At 31.6% G+C, this 27,660-nt stretch overlaps 1 protein-coding gene across 1 annotated transcript in view; it reads right to left on the bottom strand.

The window, feature by feature from the left end:
• Positions 1 to 24,939, bottom strand: part of LOC133327167 (IQ motif and SEC7 domain-containing protein 1) — a 43,406-nt gene extending 18,467 nt beyond the window's left edge. The window contains exons 1-2 of the mRNA XM_061535732.1: positions 24,383 to 24,939; positions 23,158 to 23,161 (exon numbers count right to left, since the gene is read on the bottom strand). Of these exons, the coding sequence (XP_061391716.1) occupies positions 23,158 to 23,161; positions 24,383 to 24,939 (561 nt within the window). The remainder of the gene's footprint in view (positions 1 to 23,157; positions 23,162 to 24,382) is intronic.
• Between the last annotated feature and the right edge of the window lie 2,721 nt (positions 24,940 to 27,660).

The raw sequence follows: 27,660 nt of genomic DNA, 5'->3' as shown, positions 1-27,660 counted from the left end.
GTACATTCCTTTAGAATAATGAACATTATCTTTAAGAATCTGACAACATTGTCGTTCCACTCCTGCAGTCATATATTTTTTCGATTATATTGTGTTTATTACTTTTAAGCACGCTCAGAAAACAATCACAACTTAAAAATAAGATCGCACCATCTTAAATCAATAAAGTTCAATGTAAACGAAATATAACATTGAAATACATTCAATCAATGATGTTCAATTCAGAATTAACATTATGCCTTGAATTGCAAAATTTGTTTTTTATGTTGGAATTAATGTTGAACAATATTGAACATTGTTTCTTTTTATTCCGCAGATTGCATTAAATCAACATGCAATCTACTTGGAATTAATTCCAGACATTACCAAATTGAATTAACAACATTTTGAGAAAATGTTCATAGTTGACTTTAAAAAATATCTGTAATTGTGTATTGTACACAAAAAGTGGATGTGTTGTGACTATCATGCATAACGAACCTGTCCATAAAATTAAAAATATATACATTTAAATAGAGAAATATACATATATAGGGGAGAGGGGGCACCTTTTGAACGGGGCACCTTCGAACAGCGCTCTAAAATCTTGGATTAATTTTTTTCCGACCCGCTACCACAATTTTGTATATGGCAATCTTGTTCTTTATCTGCGTAAACCACTTTTGCTAGCTTTTTAAGTTGTCGACAAATTGTACATGGGTGAACATGTTTTCGCAGTGTAATTGTAAACTTTTTCCTTTTGGTTGTAAGTGTGCAGGAAGAATTCTGTGAAAGTTTTCTTTCGTTAAACAAATTTTTTGCATTTCAGTAATCATTTCAAACACAACTAATGTAATTTCTTTCATATATATTTATTACAAAAAAAATTATACATTTCCTTAAAATGCCACGGGTGGGGCACCTTTGAACATGCCCATTAAATTCGATTAAAAAACTGAGTTTTTAACTTTTGGCTTCGATTTCTCAAAATTTCATGACTACGAAATTAAATGTATTTTTCACCATATTAATTTTTGTTTTTATGTCATTTTATGTTTTAATAAATTTTGATCTGAATTTTTAATTTTCGAAAATTTTTGTATATATTTTTTAATAAATAAATGCATTTCTGATATGTTTGAATAAAATATATTTATATTTTAACATAAACACTGCAAAAAACCAAGCCGTTCAAAAATGTCAAGCCTTGTTCAAAAGTGCCCCCCTTGAGGGGCAGTTATAAACAGAGTAAAGAAAAAATATACTTTGCACAATCCAACAGGTTTCGGATAAATAATAAAACATGCGTGTAATTCCGAAAACATCCCAAATCATAGGTTGTCGGCAACTCCGACTGACACTTTTTCTTGGTTTATTTTCGAATCAACAGTGTTTAATTTTGAAATAAAATGTTTCTACCTTTTTTCTCGATAATTATTGTCTATCATTAACGTTTTCTTCATTATTCTCTGGGTGTATTTTTTAAGTTGTAACGGTTGTTTTATACATTAATTTTATACTACAAAAGATGTATCTTAGAATTTCCGCCTTTAGAACAAAACACTTTTTAAAAAAATATATTAACCTTTCTTTCAAATGCACCATGCTCAAAACACAAAATATTTTAAAAAAGTTACTTTTTGTTGATCGTGTCTCGATAAATTTATCATGTACCCTGCAAAACAAAACGCATAACTGCCAAAAATAACACATGTAATACAATTTAAATCGAGCTTAAAGTTCAACATTTTTCCTTTTAGTTGTATTGTATTGTATAAATGCATACTAAAAAACAAAACAGAAAACAAATAATTCAAAGAAGAATATTAAGGCAATGGTCATAATCCGTACTACTTTTGTAGTAGGTAACACATACACGCGAATTGTCACTTCAATGTTCATCACAATGCGTTAATGCTAACGTCAATAGAACGCTTTCTATGTCTCACCTCCACAGTGTATGTACATTTAAAACCAGTCCAGACCAAAATAAAACTAGAAACTGAATCTACATATTAAATAAAGCAATCGTATAAAAACCAGTTTATAGAAATACCGTGTTTTTGGCAGTAGGCCAAACATATACATTCATAATTACGCACATATGGTAGTCATACTTTCGGGGGGAATAAATTTTTATATAGCTTGAATTGGTTCACAGCAATAAACTGGCGACCATTTGCTTCCAAATGCTTCGTTCCGGAACAAATTTTGTTGGATTTGGTTTGTCTTCGAAAACTCATACGAGTGGGGTGATTGCTGTTCTGAATTATATGAATTGATTTTTCAAGTCACTTTACAGAAGGGGACCAGAATTGGAAATGAAAATAGATGACATCAAGAAAAAAGTTAAATAATTTATTTGAAAATAGATAACACCAAGAAAACATTAAACAATTGTTTGTATTTGACATTTACATATTTTAAAACACAAATATTGGTCTGTTCCCGTACTGCAAGAACCTACTAGATTTTACTATTTTCTTCGATATCATAAACATACACTTCCCCTCAAAAGTTACCCCTTGTTCTGCTTCTCACGTAAATTGAAGTTTTCGAACTTCTGCACAACAAAAATAAAATTTGCAGAAATAGTGTTGCCATTCAATATAAATTGTATTAGTTTTTAACATTGTTTCTGTCATTTTTAGTAATCTCGTTAATTTTAACGATAATTACATTATTATTTTTTTAATATTTAATTATTCACAACATTAATTATATGTATGAAAGACTCTGTAATATCATATTTCAAATCAGCTGTTTGTGTCAAGCGAGAAATTCGTTCGAAAAAAAATGCAAAACAAATGGTTTTTAATGGCATCTAAATTTTGTGATTTTAAACAAATTATACACAATAATAACCTATAAATCTATAATCATGTGCATTTTTTATTTAAAAAAATAATATTTTTTTATATAGAATAACATGAATACTCCCCACTTCAAACGGGTGTAAAGTGTTACAGAACAGCTCGACGTGTGTTCGATATACTTCTTTCGTTGAAGTGAATGCCAGAACATGCCCGATATATTATAATTTTCAGATATGTGGACCTTCTTTAATATTGCTCGAAAACAATTTCGATTTACAGAAGATTTGTATAGGTTCTGAAACCGACCAACAGTGCCACGAAACTCAATTTAAACATTTTCAATGTAGCAGCCATGTAATCAAAAAAAAAAAAAATTAAAAAAAAACATTTTTCATTATTTATAGAAAAAATATATTTAAATATACTGAAATAAATATTGATCGAGGTTTAAAAAATGGATTCCAAAAGATGGCGATTATTGAAATAGATGACAGATAGAGGACACGCATATGAAATAAAAATTGATCGAGGTTTAAAAAATAGATGCGAAAAGAGGCGATTATTGAAATAGATGACAAATAGAGGACACACGTTTTATAGATGACAGCCAGTTAAAATAAATGATTACCCTCTAAAAAGGAGCACGTATGATGGTCGCCATATTTTACAGCTCTAGCTTATTGCTACAATAGTGACGAAAAATTAAAAAACAGTGTATGAAAGGTTTCTTACACACGTTCCTGTTATTTTAAAGGCGATTTAAAAAAGTTTGCCTTAAATAATATATATCGCAGAATTTCACATATCCATGCAGTTGTTTGTTAAATTTATTGTATAAGTAGGTGCTAAAAGGTTTTAATATTTTTTCCTTCATTCTGAGCATAAAATCTCTCATCAAAAAGAAAAAATCATGCAATTAGGCGTTAAAGCAACTATCCTAAATGGAATCTGAACAAAATTTGAAGTTATTTGAAAGTAAAAAAAAACATAGTAAAATATAAAGTAACTGCAAATACTGGCGTTTATAATAAACAGGAGTAGTCAAAAATTTCAATTAAAATTGAAATCGAATAAAAGCAATGAGATAACAATTGAAATTAAAGAAAATATTTATTTGATATTATTGCTGCTGAATGGAATGCCTGTAAGTTAACCCTTGGCATAGTGATGGATATAAAAGCGGATTTCGCCGATTTTAAGTGAGATACAAACTGATTGGACCAATTTTATAATTTTTCAATTTTGTTTAGTTCATTTGGTGATTCGACATAATTGGGAGCAATACGACCATTCGAATCATTTAGCTATTATAGCAATATTGAATATTTTATATATGCGGCAACCCTGAACCATGCACAAAAAATAACTTTTAAGCCGATTATAAAAAGCGCTCGCCAATGAAAAGTAAATAAAAAGTGAAAACCACTCCATTAACCTGCAGATCGTTCAGCCATGCTCAAATGAGAACAATTTTAGAAAAGTAAAAGAGAGAGGGGAAGAGAATGATTATACGCTTTGTCGTCAAATACTATTTGTGAGCTCTTGGCAATGTTGACATTTACTAAAATCACGTACAACAACGATACAATGAAAACAAAAACAACAGTCATTTGGGTATGCATTCAGCACAAGTGGGCTACATACAATACCCAAGGAAAACATGTGTGGGGAATGGTGTACATATTTGTGTTGGTGTTGGTGTTGGACCACGATCTGCAGATGAGGTATACATCATCGTTACCCTACCATATGGACGGACTGCTTTGTATGTCTCGATTATTATTATATATCGACTCAGCACCTACAATGTGAATTCTTCGATGACACCGCTGTACAATTTGAACTTGTTACATAATTGTTTTTAATTTTACTTCAAAATTGTATTTGTAGTGTCCTAACAACGTTACCAAAGTGAAACACGTCTTATTTATGAATGTAACTGAAGTACTGAAATACCAGTTGAACTTAATCAAGTGTGAGAGAACATAATGAAAATACAGATTGCTAAAGAAAGTTCGTTATAAACGTAGTGATTTGAATGAAAAATAGATACAGAGTTTTTGGGACCGGAACGTGTCTATTCGTATAGTTCGTTATAACGTGTACTGTACTGTATAACATACCATACGTCCGATGTCATAATTATGGAAGGTTGTCTCATTTGAAAAATTGATAATGGCAAACCTTCTAAATATGGAATTCATATATCAAATGAAAATTAAATTTCATTAAATTATATGTATGTCTCTTGGCATATTTTCAATAAATTAAACAAAATATATGTTCTAAAGCTATTCATTGCTCTCAAAATTTAACTATGATTGTTACAACTTGCATTTAGAACTTTTAGAGGCAGGGAACTTCAAAATATTTATAAATATAAATAATTTAGCAATTTTTGCCACTGAACACATAATATGCGAACATTTCAAAAGAAGGTATTTTCGTTTAGATTTTGAAAGTCGAATGTTGTCAAAAGCAAATTTATCGATCCAAAGCTCTGATTTAATAATATGTATAAAAATGCAACAAAACAATTAAAAAGTGTCACTTGGAGTGTTGCCGACAGATATAAACCTCAGTCTATGGTTTGCGGAGGTTTTTGGAAATACACACAGGTTATAATATTATTCGCTTTAAATTAGGTACATGTTACTATCAAAGGTATTTCCAATTTAATGTTGACAAATCGCTTATTTAATTCGTTTCAAATTAAATTTACAAGAAGGATTTAAAATGTTAACGCCAATAGCAAAAGCAACGAAAATTACAGTATTGCTTGCTATATTCATCCACAAATATGCAGAACCGCTAAGCACATCTGCATACAAAAAAATTAGCATGCAAAGCTTAAACATCTTGTTAGCAACTACAAAATAGCAATGAGCAACTACAACGTAATTGACAACGCGACTAACAAACAAAGAACTATGAATATGTTGTCGTACTGCCGATTAGTCATAAGCACAATGCTACGAAATAAAAAAGCTAGGCTGCTCTTGCCAATTTAGACAAAATGTCAATATTTTTTAGCAGTAGCTGGGTAAAACTAATGCCAATATTTTTTAATGCTGCATTTTTAAACCTGTTTACAAGTTTATAAAATATTGACCCTTGGTGAGGGAGGTACCAGGAGGAGTGGACCAATTGGTCTCATCTTCGGACTTGATCTAAACTTGGTAAAGATAATAGGTTGCACAAAGTTTGGTTAAAATCTTACAGTCCATTCGCCTGATAAATATTGATAGTCGCATGATATTATAAAATTCATTTTTAGCCCAATTTTGACTATTTTGTGGGGGAAGCACCCGATGGAGAGGACCGATATTCCCCATATTCTAACATAAACTAAGTTTGGAAGATCAAACAAATTATCGCATATACGATTATATTTATAGTTTTGAGGTGTTGTAATTGACTTGTTTATTATTAAAATAAAAAATTTCAGAAAATGCTGACTGGGAAATATTTAACTAATCTTGCGTACCCGAACGTTTGTTATGCTTGTTGTTATTATTTCGTACTGTACTTTCAACAAAAGAGTTTTTTTATATATATGAATATATCATCAATTTATTCATCAAATTCTTCAATTCATCTAATATATTCTGTCTAAACTGGTTAAGTTCAAACTCTGGTCAACATACAACAAATATCATGACATATAGTAAAGAAGCTATAAAGGCAAGCTGGAATGCATAAATACCATAAACAATTTCTCGCGACACGGACTTGTGCTAATCATATGGATACCGAGTCACCTGGGTGGGTTCACTACTTGGTTTCTTTTCGAATAGGGCTTTGAACTAATACTATTTTATATATTTGCTTAAACATTTTCTCAATAAAAGGTCATTAAAACCAACCAATCATTATTCCGAGAAGGGTAATTATTAGTCTATAAGTTCCGTAACATGGAGTCGAATCGATTTTCCGTTAAATAATATGCACATACGTTCAGCTTCGACTTCGGTCCAAAGACTAGTTTCGTATTGTGTTTTAACGAATATGTGTATGAGTATTATATTTGAATTTAGCCAACCGAATGCTTCTGTGTAAAGAGAAGTTAGTATCGGACGCAATAGTTGGGTAGGTTAAATCTACACACAGCCACATCGCACATGCAGCACACTCACAAACAATTTTTACCAATCATTATAATTTGTTTTTGGTACATTTGCAAGATGAAGGGTGAAGTGGCGGAGACATGCACCAAATGACAACTGCATGTTTATATGTAGATGGTTTCCAACCTTGATGAAATAAAAACAAGTTAATCTAGCTTGAGTTTAGCACGGGCGGAAAAGTAGCTTGCACGATTTCGTTTTTATTAAAGAAATATCGTCAAACAACTATTATAGCTATCGTAGAAATTCTTGGCAAGAACGTTCAAAATACAAAACTGGAAAGTGACTGCAGCAATCGTTTATGACCTGAATCGCAAGCGTTTATTTGGGACAGTTATTATTATCTACACAAGAGAGAGAAGAGAAGTTCCGAAAGATGCATTCAGGAACACATTTAAAATATCACCACTGGAATGTTTAACTTTATATTAGGTTTTCGCAAATGAGGATGCAAATTAAATCTTCTGTTTGCGGATCACGGCCCACTTCGTTTGGTACTATATCTCTGTTTTGATGCTATCTCTGTTTTGATGCTTGCGAAAAAGTTTTCTCCAAACGCCATACATATGTTATTTTCTGCTAATTCGATTTTGTGTGGATGGAACCAGTGTATTATTATTCAGTATATTCGCCGTATATTATTATTATTATTTCATTTTCTGGGATATATGAGATATGTATTACACATTCTTCAAAAGCAAAAACAAAAAATACACGCAAAACAATATTCAGATAATAATGGATGCTTCTCTATTAAGTGACATTTACACAATGACAAATACATTTCATTAAAAACAGCAAATATTTTCAATTGTGAAATGAATTATGATATTACGTACTAAAACATATTATTGGCACGTTGTTGTTGCTGTTGGTATTTGTATATATATACTCATTCGGTTTATTTTGAGGCATGGCCTATTTGTACAATGATTCCATATTTATCATGACATTCCTAATTGAATAAACACATTTTATTATTTAACTGGTGTTTTCACTGTTGCTGTTGTATCTTTCGCAACCATCGCCATAGTCGCCGAAAAAGACACAGGGCCATAACGACAAGTGTGTGTGTTTGTTTTCGTAGGGACATATTGCCGTGCTACATCTTTAAGTACCCTACTTAAATAACCGGCTACAGTTCAATGTATATGGAGAGAAGGTCAACGAATAAATTTATACAAAACAAAAAATCTCAGAATATATAGGGGAGAGGGGGGCACCTTTGAACGTGGGGCACCTTTGAACAGCGCTCTTAAAATCTCGGTTTAAAATTGTAATTGTAAACTTTTAATTTTTTGGTTGTAAGGGCGCAGGAAGAATTCAGTGATAGTTTTCTTTCTATAAAATTTTTTTTTGCATTCCAACAATCATTTCAAACATATATAATGTATTTTCTTTCATATAAATTTACTACAAAAAAAGTTATTATAAATTTCCGTAAAATACCACAGGTGGGGCACCTTTGAACATTCCCAGTAAACGCCAGTAAAAAAAGGAGTTTTTAACTTTTGGCTTCGATTTCTCAAAATTTTCAAATCGGCTAATAAGATTACGAAATTAGCTGTATTTTTCACCATATACATTTTTGTTTTTATGTCATTTTAGGTTTTAATAAATTTTGATCAGAATTTTTTAATTTTCGAATATTTTTGTTTATATTTTTTAATAAATAAATGCATTTCGGATATATATGGATACAATACATATATATTTGAACATAAACACTGTAAAAAACCATGTCGTTCAAAAATACCAAGCTTTGTTCAAACGTGCCCCCCTGGGGGCAGCTTTGAACACTTCGTCCATTAAGACTGTAATAAAATATGTATATCAAGCTTAAAGTATGTCATATGTATATTCATTTTAAAGGTTACATATGGACCTATTAGTTAAAACTTATAAGAAACCAAAAATTATAACATAAAAAATGTTATGAGGCTTGAAAGAAAAAAGTGTCCCCCCTTTCCACTATATATGGGTTCCTGTATTAATAACAATAGTCAATATATCTGCAGAAATAAGTCTTTAATTCGATGTATTCAAGAACGAACTAGTTCAATAATACACGTTAGGATATTCTAAGGCGTATAGACAAAAGCTACTCTGTATGTAATGGCTTCTTCTGTAAGATACAAAATAAATATATGTAACAAGTTTTTGTGTTCATTTGACATTTTTCGACATATGTATAACTAAAAACGCGAAGCATGAAGTAGGGAATATCATTTAATGTTTCTTTCATCCATGGCTAAGTATTTTTTTCCAGACAAAGGCAATAATAGGTAGTTTTACAATTCAATTCAATTTTTTTTTTCATTAAATACAGATATTTTCAAGGATTTATATATTATTCCTCAATAGTGTCGACAAGAACAGAAAATTTCGAAATTTTTGAAATGGGTTTCATTCAAGCTTATGTAATTCTCATATACACTAATAGAAATGAATCTTTTGTCAAAAGCCTAATGGTTTTGCACAGGTTTCCGACCTTTTTAACGTATTTATGTATTATAAGTCGGAAATATATGTAATTTACGTCACTGTTTCTGACGGACCATCTCTGCTTATTACGACAGTGTATGTTCTTTTTCGATCTAGTAGACATTATCAACTATTATGTGTAGATTTTCATCGAAAAAATTATTCTATGGCAGATCCACTCTGTAAAATGTGTACTGATTTGAATTCTGTGTCCCTTAATATAGATTTTTGCATTAATGTAGAACTTATAAAATCTAATATAATTTTTTTAAGTGAGTAGTACAACTTAATAACATATTCCATTATGATGTGGATTATGGTGAGTACGCTATCCCTAAGAAAGAGGAAATCGACCCCTCGTTCGGCAGGGTTGGGAAAGTGAGTCGACTGTAGCATATAGCGACTAATTTCGTTATAAGCGATTTCGACTGTACGCATTTTGATTTGATAGAAATTATCCGTATATATTATCATCCGATATCAAATAATTAACGCAATACAAGTCTGATAAATTGATAGAAACATCCACAACTATCCTAAAATAATGTATACCACATTTGATTAAAATCGGTTCGATTTTATATATAGTCCCAAAATCCTCTTAGTTTTTTTTTTTTTTTTTTTTGGTCTGTTCGCATAACTCGTATTTATTTTGAGAAATAGATGATTTTTTAATATTAGCACAAGCTTATACTAGATTTTATGATTTAAGCTAATACATTACAGTTTATCACATTATCACAGCGTATTAGATGTTTTCGATAGAAGCAAATATGGACAATTTTGTTATTATTGAATCTGATGCTCTATTGGAAATCGTTGGCAACACAAACATGATTCCAATGCCGCAGCTATTAAATTGTGAAAATGTAGAAAATTGTTTGTTCTCAAAAGTCAAGTAAAGGGAGAGCTAGGTTAGTTTGACAATTCTACGCAAAGATCTTACAGAATTTCTTCCATTAAGATTTATTCAACCCAATTAGGTGTATTTCAATCAGCGGTTAATTTTAAATTTTGACCAAAGTCAAAAACAATTTTCATTTTATGAATTTTATTCCTGAATTTATTCAAAAAGAACATTTCAAGCATTTTTAATGAAGTGCCGAGATATTTTGCAAAATCGTACTGGATGTTGTCTGCTTACTTTTCTCAGTATTATTCAGAAGAGTATTAAAACGGTTTACTCTCTGAAATAGAACTTGGAAAAATAACCAGGTACAGATAATGCCAAAGTTGAAATCGACTTAACAATATTTCATTTCATATTTCCAGCTTAAACAACAGTGTCTTGCCGATGTTTTACGAAACATGTGATGCATAAGGTGAGCGGTCACAAGTTTGGATCTTTCAATAACCCAAAATACCGATTTCCACATGCCGTTGTAAAAATGGTTCCTTGCAATAGTCAACTTTTTCCGATAGATATTTCTGGATTTGAGCCTTTTCTCTCCAAGAATTTATGGCCCAAATTTAGAAAAATAAATTGTGAACATTTTTACTATGACATATAATATCTATACTTTGTAAAAATCGTATCTAAAAATAATCAGATAAGGCTTAAATGTACTTTTTATGAAATTTTATGAAAAATATCCCCACTTTGTATTAAACATCTTCAAGATTACCACTCCAAAACGTTTGAGATTTTTAGTAGTCCTTTTATACTGATTGAAGCCACAATATTTTATTGCGGATTACTTTTGAAATTTTGGGGTTTCATTTGTACGTCTTATGTGAAGTGTAAGGGTTGAGTTTAAATTAAAAAAAAAATCTGCTCGCGTAGTCCACTTTTACTCCATAGGAAAAAGTCTTGAAATTAAAAGAAAATTTTGCTCGCGTAGCCCCCTTTTTTCCTCCTTTCCAAAGGAGAAAATCTTAAGACTGCGGTCAGAGGCCGGCTATTTAGAAAAATCTGTCTGCCCAGAAGATCTATCTCCAGTCAAAATTTAAAACGTTTCGGAGTGGCATTCTTAAAGATATTTAATAAAAAGTTGGGGTATTTTTGGAACTTTGGAGTCCCATATCAGATTTCTCCCGGAAAAAGACGCATGTTGTTGTAATCAGTATCAGAGGGCTTAAACCACATTTGTTCCGAATTAAATAATATTTTCCGAGGATATATTTAAAATATAGAAATATTGATGCCAACATGCACCTACAACTGTCCATTAAAATTTCAACCTCATCGTCAGTCCATCTTCTACTTAAGATTTCTACGATTTTTTTTCTCAAAATGCACGTTTATGGTCTTCCATTCTTTGAATATTTTCAGCAAAAAAAAAGACAATAACAGAAATAAATCTCAAAACAAAGCAGTCGCAAAACAATCAGCTGTTCTACAAAAAACATGTAAACATAATATCGTAGGTACACACGATAATCTTGAACCGTACCGTTAAATAACGTAATAATTTCCATTATATACTAAATGATGATACATTTACCACGCAAAAATGCATCGAATTTAACTAATTAAAAACTTGAACAATATTAAAATACTGATAAAATGAAACACGGACATAAATGTTAGGATAGGATATATTATTATATTTCAGGATTTCGTAAAATCTACTCGTTGTATAAAGGCCAAACTATACTGCTGCATTTCGGTAGGACAGTAATATAGTTTTTTTGGGTTTTTTTTTAAGAAATGTAATTCGCAAGATCAAAGCTGGGTGAAATTTCATGACAGTCAGATTGTCTGGGTCACAAACACACCAAACCACACAAAATGTAGCTTTCAATTCGTATTTATGTACTTGCAGTTTTCAGTTTTTACACATAATGGAATACAACACATAAATGGGAAAAAGACATGTACTGCGAGCGTCTACAACGCCATCAAAAAAGTGAAAGAAATGACAAAATAACACACTATGTATGTATGTATGTCTAAAATTGTATAATGCACAAAACTAATAATAGGAAAAAATTGTATTAAAAATAAAACGAGTAATAACAGCAATTGAGGTAGAGTCCGTTGTGTCTGCTAGCCGGAGCGTGCGAGCGAGCGAGCGAGAGTATTAGTTGGAGCAACTATGTTGCTGTTTTATTATTTGCGTTTTCGGTTTGTTTTCGTCAAATACAATGATTTGGGCGCATGTGAGTGAATAAGTGTGTGTTTGACGGAGAGGGGGATTTTTTTCAATGATGTTTCTTTGATGTGGGAACACAATAAACATAACATAGTACACAATAGTAACACAACAACAACACATACTGTCATGCAGCACCGACAATTGAGTTGTGTTTTCTTCTTCATTTCCTTTTCTTCTTCTCTGCTCTTCTCTTTCCTTTTGATTTGTTTCTTATAATTATTCACAATGTAAAGTTATTGTTTTAATTCACTCGTGTATAAATGATTGCATGTGTGTGTACGATTTGTTGTTGTATGTATTCGTACATATTCGTTTTTATTATGACCAGTCATATGGTTGGCGAACGAACGACGTTTATTGTATTATTTTGCTGAAATTTTATTGTGTTGTCGATTTATATTTATTTGTTGGTGCATGGCGGAGAAAGGCCAGCTTTGTTTTCATGACGTTATTCTGACATTTGTTAATATCGCTCGTAGTTCATTCATCGATCCATAACTGGGCGTCGTTTTCCGAACGACAGCCCAGAGTAGTCATAAAGGCTATTTGTCTACTCGCAATAGCATTCGTAGGGCCTTAATAATTAATAATAGCGCACAATGTATATAACATAGACGATGATGGTGATGATGTCGATGGTTGTGTCGAAATAAGTAATAAATGCAATGGGGACAGAGGCAAACAACCACCACAACAACAACAACAAATCATTTACGAATTCAATAAACTTTGTGACTTTCTATTTGGCAACACTCATTCATTTATATTCACACAGTCACTTTTCACACTGGTAAATGGAGGAAAACGGCACTAAATTCAACTTCGCTATTGCACTTTTTAATCATTGGTATTGATTTTATGCATTTTGCTTTGTAACGAAATGGAAAATATATAGATGTTGAAGAAAAACTACCATCATTTGATAGATTCGCAACACGACACGACGTCAAAATGGGAGAGAACGTAGCTATAATACGCTTCGGACCGCGCACGATTGTAAACTAAAATCGCTTGTCTCACTTGATTTTCTGAATAGCCAACGAAGCCCGACTTCGAATACTCGTCATCGTCAAATACAACACGTACGCTTGCATGTGAATGTAGACTTGTGTGTGTATGTGTGCTATGTGCAAGTCCGACGATAAAAGCTTGGCTTACAATAAAGCTTGTCTCTATTAAGGCCAAGCTATTTGTTCATGAACATTGATCCCCACTTATGAGCCGAATGACACTCAGTGCGGTGTGGCAGAGAGAAGTTGAAGCAAACCAGACGAATATGTAATAATACCAAACAATTTTACCGCTACTGTGGACTAACTGAGTAAAAATACATTGTACATATGCTCGCTCATTCATTTCCAACAACTACACTAACTAACCCCACCTACCTACCCCTAACCGACCTCACCTTACCTTGAGAACTGTTTTTGTTTTCGTCAACAAAACACACTCCAACACACAATGTGAATGTACAATGGTCGTATTTGTAAAATACAATTACAAGTAATAATAATTTTATAATATCGATATCCTATTTCAAAAATGAATGTAAGTATTATGTTTGTTGCTTTTTTTAATCTTCATTAAATATTATTCTTGTCAGCTATAAAATAAAAGCGGTGTTAAGTCACCTGTAATGGTCAATTACAGCAAATTCATGTTAATTTACTGTACAAAAAAAATATATATATACAGTAAAATCTCGCAAAACTAAGCAATAGGTTGCAGACCCCAATCCGGATTGCAAAATTTCCCGGTTATCAAGTTTTTAAAACTCGTTTAAATTTATATTATTTTAATGATAGTATGTTTTTATTATTCATCGCAAAAATATGAACTTCCAATATAATAGGTACCACTTTCACTACAATTCGATAAGTTTTTATTAAAAAATAAATCATAAAAAATAATGTATCTTCATAGTCCGGATTTTAGAGTAAAACAATGAGTTGCAAAATGGAGTCCGGATAATTCGGATGAGCGGTATCCGGATTATCGAGATTTAATGTATATATATATATATATATATTAAATCTTTTATTTTCCTTTTCTTCATATATTTACATTCTGTTTACTGTTATTTGTTTAATTTGTAATGTTTGAATTGTCAAAAAACTAAGTATATTTTAATAGAATGAATAATGAATATTTCTCGACATATTCGCGGATATTTTAAATAGCACACTTCATAAGATATTTAAAAAAACTACATATTATGATTAAAATAGACACTTTTATTAGGAAAATGAGCTTTAAAATTATTTAAAATATAAAATATCGCTATTCACACAAATTACGGCGCGTCTAACACGCTAATCAAAACTTTCGACGATTTGTCCTTCAAAATCGTCAAGAGGTAATGCATTTTTTCGAATTTTTAAAGAAATCGGATAGTTTGAGAATAAACTTTTATAATGCAATCATACATAATGAAAAACTCAATATTTTCAAAACATCATAAGAAACAGATTCAGAATAACGTCCCAAAGGACAGATTAATAATAATAATTAAGAGTAAATATGAGAAAATGTGGTCCTTTTTCAGCTGTACCAAGGATATGGAAAAAAATCCCACAAAAATATATCCACAGGCATAATAAAAAGCTGATTACAAGAAAATAAATTGTTTGAAAACACAGGTGTCCGAAATATTCCGAGCTAATTTTGTCAATACCAATTTCAAAAAAACACTTTCTTACTAGAATAATGTACTGTAATATAAACAAAAATTAAACAAAAACTAATCAGAAGAATCACTTTTAATTAGGTAACAACAATATGGGCAATTTAAATATAATGCAATTTTATAACTTTTTCGTGGCAATAGAATTTTTTTTTCATTTATGAAACGTGCTATTTGAGACGTCGCCACTGTATATATATAGAGTAACTGCGGGTAATATGCGTCTAATGTTGATCACTCATTATCTTAGAAAGTGCTTGAAATATGACAAAGACGTCTTGATATATGTTTTTCTAATTAGTAAAAACAAACATCAAACATAATATTAGGTACGTTCGTTTACTCAATAATTTGTACAAATTATTACAAAATGTTGTTCGTTTACCCAAAAAGTCCAGTAAAAGCAAGTGAATTGAGAGAGCAGATTTGACAGTTGTGTTACTGAGTATTTGCAAATTCTTACAAGGAAAATTTACTCAGCAAGAATTTTCTTATACCAACAGGTGATAATAAACCAGCTGTTTTATAATGTTTTGTAAACAAACAACAAAATTGTTCTCAAGCTGATTGATTGTTTCGTGAAGTTTATCTTGATTTTGTATTATTAAACATTAACATGGGTAAAGAAAGCTCAAGTTTGTTTGTGCCAAATTTATTGTTGTTTTAATCAGCTGTGTCCATACAACCTTTTTACTGGATATAGTTCGTTTATTTTTTGCAATTGTCTTTCTTGAGAACAAAAAAAACGTATTTTACTCTCTACTAATTTTTACTGAGTAATTGTAACTGGGAAAGTAAACATTACATATTTGCAATGTTGATCATTTAGTTAAGCTCTGATTGTTAATGTGTGATAGAAACATTTTTATAGCACAAAAGTCGAACCCTTTGTTTTATCTCAAATATAAAGAAGTTATCTGGTTCTTTATTTTCTGGTTCCCTTAATTTTTTATATTTTTAAGCCAAAACTTATCTTTAAATAAAAAATTTAAAGTCGGGTAATGCGTTGTATGCGGAAAAAATGGGCCCATATTAAAAACCTGATATGCAAAAATACAGCTGCTTCGGTGGATAATGAAGCTAGGACCTTCAAAGTACCGCAAATGGACTCCAAAGCATGAACTCATATATTTTTGCATTAATTGTTACTTAAAATGAAATAAATAGAAATTTATCACAGGCAACGCACAACCTGTTTTTTAACTTTCTAGTACACATTACCCACCAAGTTAATTATTTCGCCGTTTTGAGTTTTTTTACGTCCACAATATCAAAAAAAGAAAATGGTAGTCCAAATAACCCGAAGTTCCGCCATATATACAAAGAGAAATAAAAAAATTAAATCAAATAAATATGACAAATAATTCCAAATAAAGTTTTGAGTTAAAATCTTTATTCTTCCCATTTCAACATTTTTGGTTGCGATTATTTTTCTTTTTGTAATTATTTTTTTTTTTTGTGGAAAATTGTCATTTACAATGATCTCAAAGTCGGTGGTGATAACCTTAGTTTATTTTCAGGAGTACGTAAATCCACACCCTATGTACCTATAACATTCATTAGAGGTGGTCGTGCACTCTGACGTTACAGTAACATGTCTTGTATTTATATAGTATGCCTTTTTGAAAACAGTTTCGCTATATTATGGAAGTGCGAAAAGTGACAAAGGATTTCCCATAAAATAACAGATCGATGTACCATCAACACTATCAATTTTCTCTAAAATAGTGTATAATATGCTAATGTGTTTGATATGCTAAATATCGTCGCTAAAATGATACATTTGATTTAGTAACACCTTTTATTTGTGTTTATGTATGTTAACACACTCTCATCACTAATATACATAATGAGTAGAAACATACATCGTGTATTGCCACCACTGTGTGCCGATGAATAGCTAAAAGAGGAAACGACGTCAGTTCAAAAATCTTAAAGCGACACTAAACAAATGCTCACACATACAAATTTAGCCAACAATTCACTCTCTCACACACCCGTTTCATTCATGCATTCTTTGCTACGAGTATACCCCCACACACGATGTATAAAGATGGGAAATATTTATGGTATATTTCCATGACTGGATGTCCAAATAGGCTAATTTGGTTGTATTAAAACTGAACAAACCTGATTTCTGTTCTGTTACGAAAAGAGATAACAAAGAACAATTAGGTTATTATAATGTATATAAAAACACAAAAAAGCGAAGATTACGGTCGAGTACAGGCTAATCAGGACTGTCTAGTGCTATATACAAAAGCATCCTTAGATGGTGGTGTAACGACAAATAGTTGCTGGATTTTGGTCTGCAATCAATTACCCGAATTAGCGACATTTTACAGTATTTAAGACGTGAGTTATTCCTACCCTCTTTGATACCACGAATTTCAGCACTATAGCAAAACTTTTTTAAAATTTAATTTTTTCTCATCTAGTCTATACTTTATAGGATTGTTTTAATTATTGCACCAATATCTCGAAAATATTTTCTACTTCGAAAAAATGTCTGCAGAAGCACTCGAACATGTAGAGAAGTTTTTTTGCCTACATAAAAATGTAAAAGTTGTTTCTGCGACAAAACCAAATATATTAATTCATTTTATAATTGAATACTATCATATAAATTGTCGTAGTCTTTTTATATGATAGGTTCTCTTATTTCAGGTTCCAAATAGGTGGAGGCCTTATAAAGGATGTTCCAATAGGGACTTGACTAATTTGTCAATATAATTTCTGAACGCATCCTTACACCAATCATCGACTAGGAATTGTGAATTTATTTACATTACATTAGAAGCTTTCAATCCAAACTAATTTTCAATGGGTCAATAAGCAAATATATGAATTATTGGTCAGACGAAAATCGTGATTAAAATATTTAATCGGCAATGCAACCACACCAGGTTCACTGATTATGTTTGGCCTAAACTAGAATATATTTCGGCCTGGACGACATGTGGTTTCAACAGGGCGGTGTCACAAGTCTCACATTACACGTTACAATTATATAGATTTATTTTAAATCATCCAATACTGGTTTTGTTTAAAAAGGATGTAACATTTTATGAAGTCAAAAATAATACAAAAAAAAAAACTGATAGATAAAATGCATTTTGGTTCATTTGTTTCAAAATTATATTAACTTCTCGATACAACAAAAAGTTTCTAACTAATTTTGTGTTAATAGAGAGTAATTTAACAATTCAATAAAATAGGTTTTTTTTGTCAATAGTCAATCATATTCCTATAGAGTAACTTCGAATAATGTGGACCACCATTTTCTTTTTTTATATTGTGGGCGTAACAACGGTAAAAAATAAAAATAAATTGTTTTCACAACATAGTAGATTTGTTGGCTAAATATATTCCATGTCCAACATTATATATATATTTGTCTATAAAAATGTTATTCCATTATATTTCAAAGAACTCTAAACTGTGAATAAAAATAGCTTGGCGGGTAATGTGGACAAGTATGTGTGGGTAATGAGGATCAGTAAGTTAAAGGTAGGTTGTGGATTGGTTGTGATAAACTCCATTTTTTTGCACTATTGGGTAACAATGAATGCAAAAATATATGGGTTCATGTTTTGGAATAACCCCAATTTAAGGGTACCGCCCCATTTGCAGTATATTGAAGGTCCTTGCTTCATTATCCAACCGAAGCACCTGTAATTTCGCATATCGAGTTTTCAGAGGATAGAATACCTCCTCGCATATTAAATGCGCCCATGTTTCGAACTCGTCCTCATGAAAAGGTCCCACCTTTTTTTAGTGGTCCACATTACCCGACATTGAATATTTTTATTTAAAAATAATTATCGGCTTCAAAAATGAATAAAAATTAAAAATCACCGATTGTAATTACAGCTAAACGTATATTTTCGATTTTTTCTTAATATTACAATCATAAACTATTTGTTAAAGAAAATATTTGTTTAAATACCTTCCCATCAATTTTGTATCAAAAATCAAAATTATTTGATTATATTTCTTAATATTACAATCATAAACTATTTGAAAACCACATAACTTCTTTTTTTTATATTCGAGAAAAACAAAGTGTTCGTTTTGGAATAACCCCAATATTTTTGCAAAAACGTTCATTATCCAACCGAAGCTATTTCGTGGTAAAAAATGTTAAAATCACACTTTTACAATCAGAGAATATTTTTATTTAAAAATAATTATCGGCTTCAAAAATGAATAAAAATTAAAAATCACCGATCTTTACTACCCACATACATTTTCAACATTTTGCAATTATTTAAAAAATGTTAAAATCACACTTTTACAATCAGAGCTACATCTTCTACCACTACATTTTCAACATTGCAATTATTTTTTCCTAATTATTTATTTACTAATTAGGAAAAAAATTATCAAGGCGTCATTGACATATTTCAAGCATTTTCTTAGATATGGGGGTGGTCCACATTAGACGCATAGTCCACATTATCCGAAGTTACTCTAGTCGGCATGTCGCATTTTAATTGAAGAGAAATTATATATTCGACTGATTTCTCATTATCTTCTTTAATATTTGTTTAAATACCTTCCCATCAATTTTGTATCAAAAATCAAAATTATTTGATTATATTTCTTAATATTACAATCATAAACTATACTGCCGACTTTTGGAAATTGTTATCCAATACTCGGCATACTTAGTACACTCACTTTGAGATTAAAATCATGCCTACTTTTCTAAAAAAACACTCAAAACTGATTTTTTTATAAATGAATCCGAATTGAATTAATTATTGAAAGAAAAGTTATTTTCCACATTGTCTTTTAAAATAAACATGTCCACAATTTTTTCTTAAGAAACATAAGTTGTCTTCGTTTGGCATAGATTTTATCAAAATCAAACAGTTTCTGAGGTGTATTATATATATATATATATTTGATTTGTAATTCTACCACAATGGTACATTTACATTTAACCAGATTTCGTTAAACCAGTGGGTCCTTTACATATCAAATAAATCGTGATAAAGTAGGTTTACCCGGTAAAAAAGTTCCAATGTATATACCGTTTAAGGAACAAAATAATAAAAAAAAATATTAATAAGCAGTAATAATACCGGCATGTACCAATAGTCGGCATATAACTTCAAATAACTAAAAAATCTTAAACCGATGCCGTCCTCAGGAACAAACATTTTTAAGGTTTAATTTACTTAATAGAATATATGGTTTTATTCTTAAATTATTTTAACCTCTGAAATGCGTAATTTAGCCATGCCATGCATAACAGAAAAATCGTTCAAATATATAATTAAAATATTCCAATATATAATTTTTGTTTAACTAATAACAAATATAAATTTTGTTTAACATAACATGCCGACAATTGACAAACAAATAAAACACTATTTTACCTAATTGTCAATTTACTCAACTTTATTACAAATTAATTCAACAATTTTTTATTGCATCGGGAAGTAAAGAAAATTTCGAAACAGATGAACCTGAATACAATATAGTGAAAAAAATGCACTCGTGATGGTGAAACGTTTAAAATTCGAAAATCCTGTTGAAGTGTGGCTGTAATTTTACTAAGAACGTCAAATAGTAAACAGTTTACAAAAAGCGTACAAAAATTTATAACTCCTAAATTGAGGCTTTGTCCAACAAATCTCTTATGTACATCATATTCGACATAGAATATATTTAAAAAAACAACAAACAACATTTGCCCCACCCGGAATTAACAAGTGGAAAATCCACGAACAAAACCATCCATCTTATATATACAAAATATATAAATTATGTTAATATTACTTTGTATTGACGAATATGCTAAATTTGCACACCCAATAATTATATAGGATGTTTACAGACAAGTCACTTACCAGTATATATCGTTTGACGTAAGCATTTTTAGTTGATTTGATTATTCCTACAGTAATCCTTCAGATCGATATCTAGTTAGACTTTTCTTTTAATAAAATCAGGAAAATGTGTTAGGACGAGGACGGCAGGGAGCTGATTATAGTTTATTCCGATTACTTGAGAGATGTAGTTAAATTATTTAGTGTATATATTTTGCATTCGATATATTTTTATTTTTTTGCAACCGTGGGAGTATATGACTACTATTTGACAAAACGAACATTCACAGTTATATGTATGTGTTAACATATGCATTTTGTGTTCCTCCCTTATTACGAAAGCAAGACTTGTTATACATACACAAAACGTCTGTCTTTATTTATGGCCACACCATTTGTTCCTTGCAGTTTTAAACAAAAGAAAGTTAATAATAGAACAATAATGCACAAAATCTAAAGTGCTGCATATTGATTAATAATTCAAGTGCTGCCGATGATTTTTTTAAATCGGGTTTAGGAATATACCTTTTTTACAAAATATTACTTATATTTCATATCACTATTTTTTTGTTTAGTACAACTTCGCGTTATTCCTTTTTAAATAACTATGGAACAGTTGTGTTTCCTATTAGGGAAGTAGCGACTAACTGTTTATGGAGGAAACAATGTAAAAGCAACGATAAATTTCTTCTTATCAATGCTCTCAGCTGCTCGGGCAGAAAAAAATGCTGCTTTAATATTACCCCCGATTTTAAATGAGGGTTGTTATCCCACCGCACAAAATGGGGAAGTGAGAATACTCATTTGGTGGAAATCGAAATGATTGTTACTATTTTCACAAGAGAGTTTATATTTCCTTATGTAGAATGTGTATTTTTAATGCTCATATTCAATGCCTATTGCCACAATTTGAGAGTAGTACAAGCAACCCTTAACGGTCACCGCTCTCTGTCTTGCATTGTGTCTTCTGCCAGAGAACGCATTTGTTATTTAAGCGATGATTCAGTTAGCACAAAAAATAAATTTTTAATAATATTAAAGATTTTTTGGACTGAGAAATATGTCAACGTTTGTATTAGGAAAATTGGAAATATAAATTAATTTAAATGTATTGTAACACTTGCACTTGCATATTATGAATAATATTTTTAATATTTGTAAATCAATAGGAAAGTACACTGTGTTACTATTTTTGGTACCAAGTTCTTCTATATGGATACTATTTCTCGTAATAGATAGTAAGCACAAGTTCGAAAAGAAATCGAATAGGCACAGAAAACAGCTGTTTTAAAATTTGTTGTCAAAGTTTTAACCTTTTAAGTTTACTTAACACAAGATTTACGAAGCCAATATGATTAATTTGAAATTATAACTACATATATTTAAAACATTAATTTTAAAAAACGTACATTGGTTCCTAGCTACGTAATGAAATATATCTAAATGTACAATGCCCTTCCACGCAAACCACTCATTTCACATTGTAGAATGTGGTATACCTATTTATGCGGTTAACCATGCCTAGGCAACATTTAAGTAGCACATGGGCTTTGAAACTGAGAATTAAAAATTTGACAATTTGGGGAAGTGGTACCTTTTTAAATTTTTAAACCCTTTGGGGAATTACTAGAGGGAGTGGACAGATAGGCTCCATCTTCGGATATGATCTAGATTTAATTAAAATATATTACTTTGTGCGAAGTGGGGTCAAATCGGATACTCAATTAGCTACAGGGATTTGGTCTATAAATCCCATTTTCAGATTCAAATAAATTTTGACAAAGACACCAGTTTTCACCAAATCGTATACTCCGTTCGCATTATAAGATATTTCAACATTTTCAAAATATGGACCATTTGTGGAGAAGGTACGGGTAGGAGAGGACCTTTTCAAATTTTAAAAGATTAAAGTTTGGGCCCAATGTGACAACTTTCGGGAGAGTTAAACTCAGGACCATATAACATTCGAAAAGGAACAGAAAGTGCGTCTAGAATATATTTTACAAGTATGTTGTAACTTCAGAAATTCAGACTTTGTAAAAATCCATATATTAAAAGTTTTTGGCCATAATTAGAGCAGTGGTTATGAAGAAAATAAATATCACACATAGTGGTTTCGGGAATAATTACGATTCTGCAAGAAAAAAGTAAAAATTTAATAAGATGAATCGAAAATGACGTTTTGTAAAGTTATGGTCATTAATAACAAATGTGTAATAAGATTTTAAAAATAAAAAAGGTCCAAAATGGTGTATTAAACATAGACAAAATAGAAAAATACAATGAAATCGGTGGTTTATGTATTATGGGTACAAAACTATGGAATGCCTTAAATAAATTTGAAATATGGGCAGTTTGGAGTTTTGAAAGTTTCACACCCAATGAAATACTAAATTACAAGCAATTTGGTTGAAAAACAGGCACGAAATCCCAAAAAAAACAATTTTGTTGATTAGCATGCTCTGTTAGAAAAAGTCAATTCTTTTTTTACATCCAATACTCAATGCCTTTTTTATATTATCGACAATAACTCTTAGGTTAATGAACGATCGCAAAATTCTTGACAGAGAACAATATCAAGGCATCAAGTGGTACTATAACCATAAAAATATCGTCTGGCAGTGCTTGACACTAATTTCGAAAAGTCCTCTTTTTTTTGTAAAAAATCATATTTATGCGATTTATATATAAACATTTTGATTATTATCTTCAAATTGCTTATAATTTTCACTTTCTTTATAATCACCAGTTCTATGTGTTTAATTGACCGTCATTTCGTGTTATTGTTATTTTTTATAATTTTTTAAATATAAATTATATTCACAAAAATATGAAATTTTGACTTTGTAACCCGTGACCTACAATGTTATAAAATTTTACTGCTGTAAAGCTTTAGGTCCCTTGTACCGAACACAAATCTCATTAGAAGCTAGTTGATCCAAACTCCGCACTAAGTATTATATTTACCAATTCTATATCACCTCCGATGATGCAACCTATGGGTGCATAAATTACGTGTTTATCTTTTGAACCATTAATTACATTAGTCGAATTGGCTCACAACCCTAAATATATGTAGGTCTAACAAATTTGATAGCGCTAAATGAGGGAGTCTACTAGAGGAGAAGGGGATGAATATATATATATATATATATATATTTCATAAGATAACTAACAACGGAGCTGATTTAGGCTCGTCTTTTATAAGGGAAGTCCATACATCCTGAGATATGCGCCTTTAAAGTTCCGAAATTCATATGTTGATAACATCGCCCTTTATGGACAGATGAGCCCCTAAACTCAATATAGGTAATTTGTTGATTAAGTGATATTTAAAATTTGTATGAATACTTACGTTTCTTCTGGTATTTTTTTTAATTCGACCATATCCAACTCAAGACGCAAATTCGATACTTCGCATAACAAACGGTCGCGGTCTGCTGTGACTTCTTTAAGCTGTTCGCGCAAAGCTTGGTTTTCCACAATCAGATCATGGACATTTATATTCATAGTATTTGCCATGCCCATAATATGTTGTTGACCCAACGATGGTCTAATTGGTGTTGTGGAATAGTGTAAGAATTGTGAGTTCATGGAGTCATTGGAACCAAACACGTTAGCACTGCTGTAATGACCATGATTGTCCAGTTGATCATTTTCTGATTTATTTTGATTGTAGGTTCCTCCCACATTATGCATACTGCCCACCAGCATTGAACTGGCCATTAGCAGCGACTGAGTTGTTTGGTGGAGCTGCTGCTGCTTGTTGTGTTGTTGAAAAAATTCATTGGGCTCTGTTTGATCGGTTGAGGCCTCTGACTTAATCGAAATATTATCGGAAGCGTTCTCACAGATTGAAGTACCATTGATAGACCCACTACCAGTCGAAAATCGTTTGTTGATATCACACATTTTGGCATATATGTAATTTATACAGATTTTTTCCAATATTAAATAGGTAAATAGTTGTAAAATAATTTCATTTGGTTTTGGGTTCACGAATGTGTTGTTTGTTTACTTTCGATTGCTTCTTCGTTTAATTTCGTATAATCTTTGTTTCTTTTTCGGTAAATGTACACTGAACTCATATTATTTTTTTCGAAAAATGAAAAGCATATCGATTGCATTCAATTTTGAAGAACATTTGTATTTTTTAGTATTTTCACATCAGTGTTCTCAACAGTATTTCACGCCGAACTTTATTAACACTATACACATCGTCCCCCACCGATCACGACATCCGATCAAGCAAGAATTACAAGAACATACGGAAACGAACGCATAATTTTTTTCTTTATGTTGCAACCCGAATAAGGCCTCTTTGTTTGTGTTTTATTCTTGTCATTGGTTCGATGTGTCACTTGTGGCTGGTAAATTGAATAGTTCATGTATCCATGTAGATCTTCATCGTTCTATATATTATTTGTTATTTATAACACAAATACACGCACACATCTGTGTTAGGGGGCAAAAAGACCAGCGCTGAGCCTCAATGGACCCAAATTACTCTTCTGTTCACGAATAATTACTGTTGACGCCGTTCACAATAAAAGATGATCGAGTTTTGTGTAATCGCACCCTCATCAAATACGAAAATCGGAGTTTGTTTTTTCACAGATACCATAGTCACTAAATTTATTTCTATTGACGGCGGTGTGGTAGGGATGTATAGTCGCACTTATTTGATTGCCAGAGATATACAGTCCGAAATAAAGCATATGAAAGTTAGCGCTTCAACATAAGGGACACACGTACAGAAGCACACACATTTGCTTGAAAAAAAAAAAAAAAAACAAATAAGAAATTTAAAAATGGGCAAAAAGATTTTTTATTCTCTTTTGGAGGATAGGGAAGATGATTGGCTGGCAGAAGATTCAGATGAAGATACTATTGAATGGGTTGGTTAATCGTACTAACTAGATGAAGAATATATCATCAAAATGTAAATAAAATTAAAAAAAAAATTGGATTGCGTAGCCATGTATGCGCCTGTCCATATGTGAAAGTGTTATTCTTAAGTTCTCTTAAAAAGTACCAGATATAACCTTTTAATGATACCCATATTGCGTTGGTGGCAATAGAAAAAGGGTTGTTTACACAAAATATTGTTACGTTCTTGGATTTTACTTAATCCCGTGTAGACGTTGTTTTATTTCCCAGCACAGTTCGTACTAAATAAAACGCGGGTTCTTTCTGATTACGATTATTACAATGATTTTATTCACACAACTTTACTTTGCACGTTACTTTACAGCTTTACGTTACTTGACGGTTTCAATTCGCGATCTGATTCACAACTAACTGACCGCCTTTCCATTTCCCCTATTTATATGAGCCTCGCCTGTCGCTACAGAAGTTTCTAGACGATCTGTTAACACCTAGATTACGAACAATCTACAAATGCAACAAACACATACAACCTTACAGTGAGTAAACAATAACAACAACGCATATACAGGCGAGGGGGTAACAAAGAAAGAGGAATTAAGCGATCATCAATGATGACGTTTAACAAGAATTGTACGTCAACAAAAAAATAGACAATGAAAGAGGAAATGGAAGGATGTAGAAAAATCTATACAGTAGTTGTTGTGAAGTTATTCAAATAAACTGCGTAGTAGAAATTTACGTTACAATTCAAATTCTTAAATTAACGGAATTCATCTAAATTAACTTAAATCTAAAGTTATATTCGTAACATTGCCCCCCGCTTAAGCCTGTTCGTCCCGAATAGGCACAGTTCCCGTTCCGTAGGGGGTCAGCCGCTCCAAATGTACAACTTTCATCTTCGACCTGGGACTGTCGCTCCTCTGGATGCGATAAACGACGTCATTTATTTTCGTGACAATCTTGTAGGGTCCTTCCCAGTGCGTTTGCAATTTGGGGCATAGTCCTTTCATTCGTTGTGGGTTGAACAATAGTACCAGTTGCCCTTCTTGAAACTTATCGGTATTTGCCGCTCGAGCGTACCTTGCCTTGCGTTTGCTTACCATTTTTATTCGATGTCGGACTGCATCGTGGACTTTACTAAAAGAGTTTTGACTGTCTTCATCTTGGTTCACATCGTCGTTTGGGGTAGCACCGAATATCAAATCGCCAGGTAGCTTTAATTCATTTCCGAACAGAACTTTGGCTGGGGTCCGGGATGTGGAATCATGAATGGCCGATCTATAAGCCAGTAAAAACTTTGGAATATGCTCATCCCAGTCTCGTTGGCCACTGTCCACCACTTTCCGTAGATGTTCTTCCAGCGTGCGATTGAATCTTTCCACCATGCCATCTGATTGTGGATGTAGGGGCGTCGTTCTGGTTTTCTTGATTCCGTAGGAGTCACACATTTCCTTGAAGATCGCTGATTCAAAATTCCTACCTTGATCGGAATGAACCTCCGATGGAACACCATAGCGACAAATCCAATTTTTGCTGAACACATCCACAATTGTCCTGGCTTCTTGATTTGGGATAGCATAAACCTCTGGCCATTTACTGAAGTAATCCATGACCACTAAGACATACCGGTTTCCAGAGTCGCTTGTTGGGAACGGTCCAGCTACATCCATTGCGATTCTTTCAAAAGGGGCTCCTGAATTATACTGCTGCATGTAGCCTCGACTCTTCCGTGTTGGACCTTTA

This window comes from Musca vetustissima, unplaced genomic scaffold (genome assembly GCF_032173495.1).
Source record: "Musca vetustissima isolate MV318-11 ecotype Yass unplaced genomic scaffold, APGP_CSIRO_Mvet_v1 utg25599, whole genome shotgun sequence".
In the NCBI taxonomy this organism is placed as follows: domain Eukaryota; kingdom Metazoa; phylum Arthropoda; class Insecta; order Diptera; family Muscidae; genus Musca; species Musca vetustissima.
Note: the sequence above shows the minus strand (reverse complement) of the source record. Positions and strands in the feature narration are given on the sequence as shown.